This window comes from Chiloscyllium plagiosum, chromosome 34 (genome assembly GCF_004010195.1).
Source record: "Chiloscyllium plagiosum isolate BGI_BamShark_2017 chromosome 34, ASM401019v2, whole genome shotgun sequence".
NCBI lineage: Eukaryota > Metazoa > Chordata > Chondrichthyes > Orectolobiformes > Hemiscylliidae > Chiloscyllium > Chiloscyllium plagiosum.
In genome coordinates this window covers 18001448-18009299 of record NC_057743.1, presented here as the reverse complement: position 1 = coordinate 18009299, position 7852 = coordinate 18001448, and the positions used below count along the sequence as shown (strand labels likewise).

The window sequence follows — 7852 nt, the reverse complement described above, 5'->3', positions numbered from 1 at the left end:
TATCTCTCCACGCTCCAGGCTCACTGCCTTTATTCCTGATGAAGGCCTTTTGCCCGAAACGTTGATTTCGAAGCTCCTTGGATGCTGCCTGAACTGCTGTGCTCTTCCAGCACCACTAATCCAGAATGATGTTTCGATCTAGTCTGACCTATGCTGGCCCCAGTAATGTTGCTTTAACTGCCCTTGGAGGGAGTATTCAGATCAAGGACAGTCAGAAATGAGCAATAATCGTTGGCTGAGCCAATGACACTCACATCACCTGAACAAATAAAAAAAAGAGACATTGCTGGCCTTGGAATGGGACTTGAGAGCGTCCAGAATTATCCAGCACTGCTAAAGACACTGAGGTGAATAATGCACCAACACCCTCCCCTCTTTAAGGAGTTGTCAAAGGGGTAGAATTCACCGAGTTTAGCTGCAAGGACCAGGCTGTTACTTTGTACACACCTTTCCATCAAAAAGAGAAGAGAGCAGCAAGCAGAATGATGAAGAGCGAAGGCACAGAACAGGGCATGGGAGAGAGGCAGTCACAACAGCTGCATTAATTCACTTCTGGTTCCAATACAGAGTGAGCACACAGTGATGACGTCAACAGCACTAACTACCTAGTCACCCGTATCGGCAGGAGGCACACTGATGTACAAAGGCCAGGATCCTGAATGCCTGATTTCACACTTTCTAGATTGTTAGATGGTCATGGCCTGGCATTTGCGTGGTGTGAATATTACATGCCACTTGTCAGCTGGATATTATCCAGATCTTTGTTGCATTTGAACCTGGGCTGTTTCAGACGTGGATGTGTTTAGGTGTAGCAGACCTCACTGCACTATTCTGAAGAAGAAATGGAGAGTTCTCCCGGTTTTCTGGCCAAGTTTTATTCCTCAATCAGCATCGCAAATGGGGATAATATGGTCATGATGGTACGGTTGTTTGTGGGAGCTTGCTGTGTAAGACCTAGTGACTGCATTTCCTACATCACGACAAGGAATACGCTTCAAAAGCAGGCCATTGGCTGTAAAGGTGCTTTAAATCTTCCAGATATTGTGAAAAATCTCTTTCTCTATGATTGGTAGATGAGAAACATGGATTATATTGAGGAAGGAGGGAAGCATTGAGCTTCAACACAGCAGGGAGGTGGTGTAGCGGTGTCATCATTGGAATAGTAATCCAGCAATTCAGGCTAAAACTCTGTGGAGGAGTTCAAATACCATCTATTTGTATTCAAGGAATCAGTCTGGAATTAGAAACCCATCTAGTGGTGAGCATAAAGCAATTTGTTGTTAAAAATCCATCTGATTTAAGGAAGGGAACCTGTCATCTTTACCTTGGCCTGACTTACATAGAACATATATAGAACATAGATCATTACAACGTGAGGACTGCAGATACTGGAGATCAGAGCCGAGTGTGTGGTCCTGGAAAAGCACAGCCGGTCAGGCTGCATCTGAGGAGCAGGAGGGTTGATGTTTTGGGCAAGAGCCCTTCGTCAGGAATGAGGCATGTAACGCCAGACCTCCACAGCAATGTGACTGACTCTTAAGTGGCCCCGAAATGGCTTTGTAGTCACTCAGTTCAATGGCAAATCATGACTGACAACAGACACTGGGTTTGCCAGTGACGCAGGATAAGCAGAAAATAAAACACTTAAACAAGAAGAAAGTAACAATTGACCAGGCACTGAACTGTAACTGTAAAGGTTCCATTTCTCATGGCTGGCAGCGTGGCGTTGTGCACCTCTCCATGTTATTACCGTCTGCCAGACAGCATTTCCACATTACAGTGCGACACTTGATGAGGCAGTTGACTGCTACCCACGGTTTTAACCTGACCATATCCCGGACCCTTCTACCGCTCAACGGTGCCCTCTCCTACCTGGCTGGATTGACGATCAAGCTGAGCTCTTCAAAGAGGTGGCGCCTGATGATGTGCTTGTTGCTGGGAATTCCTAGTGCTGTTGCCATGGCTTCCGCGTTAAAGGTGGGTTCAAGGACAAGCACTGCACCATGGACTCCGCTGTTGAGGAGGTTGTCTGCGTATTCCTGTTCAGGACAGAAAACAAGGCCCAGAGGCCTGTTCAGTGAAAGGAGTCTTGACCAAGTTATGGACAACAATAAGAAATAAGTAAAGCAGAAGGGAGGGCACTCCATTTCATTTAAAGGACGCACCTGCTCAATGTTCTAAAGGCTACATATTCATCAAATGTTAACCTGGATAGAGAGTTGTTGAGTTTTTTGGCGACATTCTTGTTCAGTGTGAGCAGCATCATAGGGGAGCATGCGGTACAAGAGAGTTAATCCAAAACCACACTATGTGAATGCCTGCTGCCAGGTGGCTGCATATGTAATAACTGGCCTATCATCAACAAAACCGAATTGGTGTTCCCACTCTCCCCAGCCTCCACAGCTAACACTGGGTGGGGGCAATGGTCACTGCACGATGATGCAAACTGGGGGTTAGTAAATCACCAGTCCAATTTATAACCACTGCCTCTCATTTTTAATCCTGTCAGAGGCAACTGACCACAGATCAGGAAAACATGAGGCCTACATCTCAGTTCCTGCCTACAGCCTGTCACCATGGCGATACAAGGCTCAGACAGGCTGCTGGCGGAGGCCTTTGGTATCCTGAAGAAAGACAGACTGGGAGGAAGGATTTAAGGTTCCTGAAGAGCTTTCCGATTGAGATTCCAGCCACACGCCTCTCAAAGGGCAGCTGTAGTCAGGCAGCCAGTAAAAACAAGGAAGGGTGCATCTCTTCACTTTCCCCACACCTTGTCGGTTTTATTTGGAAGGTTTGAGCTTGCTCCAGCCAGTGAGAGTTGTGAAAGACCACTGCACTGTCAGGAATGTCATCATTCAAAGAGCCAAGGCCCCGCGTGCCTGTTTCCGGAGATGTGGACATTCTCCCGACACTCTTTGGAGAGAAGCAGGGATTCTCCTCATGCCCCAGGCCAATGTTGCTCCTTCAATCAAAGCCATCCAAACCTTTTAATGAGAAATGAAAATGCTGCAGATTGAATGTGGGCTCGACAGGGAAACCAGAGCACCCAGAGGAATCCCACACAGACACAGGGAGAACGTGCAAACTCCACACAGACAGCTACTTGAGGGTGGAATCAAACCCAGGTCCCTGGAGCTGTGAGGTAGCAATGCTAACCACTGAGCCACCGTGCCATCTACAGCCCAGGTAGCATCCTAGTAAACCCCTTCTGTATTCTTTCTAGTTTAATAATATCCTTTCTATAGTAGACCAGCACTTTCTCTATCACTATTCCCTTATCGTGAGTCTTGATCCTGGCTGAAGCCTGTGTAGCATATAACAGTGGAGATCACATGACACAAAGACATATTCTGCTGCAACATCTGGGATCACCCACCTTCAGATCGATCTCCCTCACCCATTTAATGACCCGCTGGTTGGTCCACACCAGAGGATCCACGTTGTGATTTTCACACCAGGCCCTTCTTTCATGTAAAATCTGCAAACGAGAGGAATCGATCACCTTCAGACACCGAGTAACCAAATTCCCCACCCACCGACACGATGGCAATCTCGTTCAAGTGTTTCATCTGATCCCAGTGGTTTCTTGGAGAAAACCTATTTGCTTTGTTGGGTGAACATTTTAACTGAGGAGTTAACGCCAGGCCATTTCGGGGTGAGACTGGGAATCATTCCTTCACACTAAGTATGTGGAAAACTGGAAATCTTCTTCAAAACACTATGGAGGGCTGCATGGGTCAAAGGAAAATTTCAAGACTGAAGTTGATTGACTTATGTTTGGGTAGGATGCTTAGAGATACCAAGTTGGACACAGTGAGTTAGGAAATAAATCATGATCCAATTGGTTTAATGTTTCAAATCAGGTGTGACTCTTCTTCAGAACTGAGGAACTTCTGAAGACAACTCGAAACATTAACTCTGTCTTTCTCTCTCTACAGGAGCTGTTAGACCTGTCGAGTGCCCCCAGCATTTGCAATATGGCGTGATTTAATTGAATGGTGGAAGAGGATGGAGGGGCTGAATGGCCTTCTCCTACACTGGCATTTCAATCTTGTCATTGGAGACAGAAATAGGGAGCAGGAAATGCTGACCCAACAGCTACAGGAGGTGATGGCCTCGTGGTATTATCTCTGGACTGTTAATCCAGAGACCCCAGGCCAGGCTCTGTTGCAGCAGATGGTGGAGTTTGAATGCAACTTAAAAAGGAAGTCGGGTATTGCCATTGCTGATTGTCAAGGAAACCCCCATCTGGTTCATTAATGTCCTTTAGGGAGGGAAATTACCATCTTTAGCTGATCTGGCCTCCATGTGACTCCAGACCCACAGCAATGTGGTTGAGTTTTGACGCCTTCTTGGGCAACAAATGCTGGCTGGGCCAGTGATGGGATGGCCTCATCCCATGAATGAATTTTTAAAAAGTCAACATTCTGGGGGGAGAGACGATGCCAGCGAGTTGAGAACGAGTATTAACTCGTGCCTTCTCATCCAGTTCTCTGGAATGTTCTATCCCGGTTTCCTATCACTGCAGGTCGGACACCAGAGTGTATTTGACCTTGGCACTGGCTGGAACATGGGCAGTTCTCCCACTGACAAAAACCAGTGAGGAACTGTATCCCGTCGATAACCTTATTTCTCTTCCCTGACAATCTTCAACATTGATATCAAACAAGTCCTTCAGCATATGAAGCAGTGCATTGAGAAATGGGTCACCTTGTGAAACAACCAAACTTTGTCTGTCCATCGTAAAGGCTAGGAAAACCTGTGTGATGTTCACAGCATGACTCTGGGATTCTACAACTCCGGCTATTTAATTCCAAACTGGAATTCCATCACTTTCTCTTTTCACGGTTGGCCGAAATATCTGTAAATGTTCCTTTACTGAAAGCAAATTCTCTCTCTTTTATATTGTTTCCATTGCATGTGTTTTTTTCCCCAAATATTCCTTCATTGCTGTCGTGACCTCTGGGCTCAATTCTCTGTGTGGCCTCTTTCTACGTGGCCTGGATTTCTGTCTGTGAGTTGGGTGTGCAGAGTCAGAACTCCTGGCTCCTTTTCCAAATGGCTGCGATAGCTGGTCGCTGGGGCACCCGACATTAGTGAGGGAGGGGGGTGGGCGGGGGTGGTTCCAGAAGTGGAGTTGGTAGCGCCAGGGCTGCCAAAGAAACAGCTGACAATCATCTGGCATGTTTCAGAGCTTCAATAATGCAGGTATGCTTGAAGAGTAGATACCATTCCAATATTGAGAACACGGCAACCAGTTTATGCAAACTGTACGATGTGATAAAGATTGGAATATCTAATGTTAGCTGGTTGTTAAATCTTTTTCAAGTCATACATACATACAAATGGACATCACTGAAACAGACCCTTTGGTCAAACTCGTCCATGCCGACCAGATATCCTAAATTAATCTAGTCCCATTTGCCAGCACTTGGCCCACATCTCTCTAAACCCATCCTATTCATATAGCCACCCACATGCCCTTTAAATGCTGTAATTGTACCAGCCTCCACCGCTTCCTCTGGCAGCTCATACCATACACACACCACCCTCTGCATGAATAGGATGCCCCATTGGTCACTTTTATATCTTTCCCCTCTCACCCTAATCCTATGCCCTCTCGTTCTGGACTCCTCCACCCCAGAGAAAAGACTTTGTCTATTTACCATATGTGTCCCTCATGATTTTACAAACCTCTATAAGGTTACCCCTCAGCCCCGATGCTCCAGGGAAAACTGCCCCACCCTGGCAACATCCTTGTAAATCTTTTCTGAACCCTTTCAAGTTTCACAGCATCCTTCCCTTCGGAAGGAGACCAGAACCGTCACCGGCAAAGATTCATACAACATAGGACAGAAGAGCAGAGGAGCGAGCCCTTTGGCCCACAATGTTGTGCCGAACATAATGACAAATTAAACTAACCCTTTCTGCCTGCCCTTGGTCCATATCCCTCCATTCCTTGCGTATATGTGTACTGACCTAAAAGCCCCTTCAATGCCCATCTCATATCTGCTACCCCCACCCCTCCAGCAGTGCATTTCAGACTTACCACTCCCTGTGTAAAAAAACTTGCCCCTCACATCTCTTTAGAACTTTCCCCCCCTCCCACTTTATATGCAAGCCCCCTGTAGTAGCCATTTCAACTCTGGGAAAAAGATTCTGCCGTCAATCCTATCGATGCATCTCATAATTTTGTAAACTTCTATCAAGTCTCCCCTCAGCCTCCGCCACTCCAGACAAAACAACCCGAGTTTTTCTAGCCTCTCCTTATAGCTCAGACGCTCTAATCCAGGCAGCATCCTGGTAACAAAAGCAGAAATTGCTGGAAAAGCTCAGCAGATCTGGCAGCAGCTGTGAAGAGAAATCAAAGTTAACGTTTCAGGTCTAGTGACCCTTCCTCAGATCAGCATCCTGGTAAAGCTTTACTGCACCCTCTCCAGAGCCCCCACATCCTTCCTGCAACGTGGTGAGCAGAATTGAATGCAATACTCTAAGTGTGACCTAACCAAAATCTTACAAAGCTGCAACTGAGACCGTCAAAGCTGGATACCCGAGTCCTGTCAACTCTCTACGGTTATGGTCTGTCTGACGCTTTGTGTGTTTCTGTGTCTCTCTGGGAGCTGTCATCGCACATTTCATCACATCGAGAACAAACACCATCACTTTGCTGAGCGGAGGTTCACTCTGCAATCTCAAACTAGTAAAACTCGAATCAAGCGAAGATTAAATAAAAGTGAGTTTCCTCCTCAACCTAAGTTTGACAATTCAAACTCCGCAAACCCTGTAACTCCCCCAGCTGCCCCAGCTTCTAACTGGAGTGACTCACTGGCTAACCCTCACAACATAGCAATCTGCTCCACGGCACTCCGGGAGAGCACATTGTAGGCCGAACAATGACATAATTACAGTGTTTGGAGTTTGCACAGAAGCTGTATGCCAATTATCAGGGATTTGTCAGAGGTGACCTTGCCTGCTATTGTATGATGTGACGGAGGAGCTGAAGGGTTTATAACAGCCATGAGGTTTGCATGTCTAAATTGACAATACTTTCGGCTTCAGTCAAAACACTTCAGTCTGGCACAGGAGTCAGAGAGAGCGTCTGATGCTGGCTTTCCTTGGAGATAGTGTCTGAGCCTCAATTCCCAGCAAGGTAGCAGCAGTGACACTCCAATCTCTCTCCCTCCCCTGCCTCGGGTTGGATTGAGAGACCGGGACAGTCTGCAGTAAAGTGGAGAAGCTGGTGGACAAGGAAGTGAGGAACAGAAGCAGCACAGCCAATGTACTGTACCTGAGCAGGTTCTTCCAAACAGTGATCCAATCATCCTGCAGAACGTGTCTCTTCAGATACTGATCAAGTACCTTTTTCAATATTATGAATATACCTTCTGCCACTGCCCTTTCTGGCACCGTATTTGAGATCAGGGTCTCACATCTCTAGGTATATTTCAATACACTTACAACAATAGTTTACAACGATCTGCAGATGTTCTCATTTACAGACACGGGTATGTACTCACAAACACACAGAAACACACACACAGGCACACACAGAGACACACACACACATGGGCTCACACTCACACAGAGACACACACACATGGGCTCACACACACACAGACACACATACATGGGCTCACACTCACACAGAGACACACACACATGGGCTCACACACACACAGACACACATACATGGGCTCACACTCACACAGAGACACACACATGGGCTCACACTCACACAGAGACACACACATGGGCTCACACTCACACAGAGACATACACATGGGCTCATACACACACAGACACACATACATGGGCTCACACTCACACAGAGACACATACACATGGGCTCACA

General features: G+C 46.7%; 1 protein-coding gene across 5 annotated transcripts in view; it reads right to left on the bottom strand.

Annotated features, from left to right (window-relative positions):
• The window catches only part of LOC122540243 (kazrin-like), a 317978-nt gene that overhangs the window by 57378 nt on the left and 252748 nt on the right, over positions 1-7852 (bottom strand). For all 5 annotated transcript variants that reach the window (XM_043675660.1, XM_043675657.1, XM_043675659.1 and 2 more), the window contains 2 exons: positions 3377-3478; positions 1873-2039 (listed from right to left, as the gene is read on the bottom strand). In XM_043675660.1, the coding sequence (XP_043531595.1) occupies positions 1873-2039; positions 3377-3478 (269 nt within the window). The remainder of the gene's footprint in view (positions 1-1872; positions 2040-3376; positions 3479-7852) is intronic.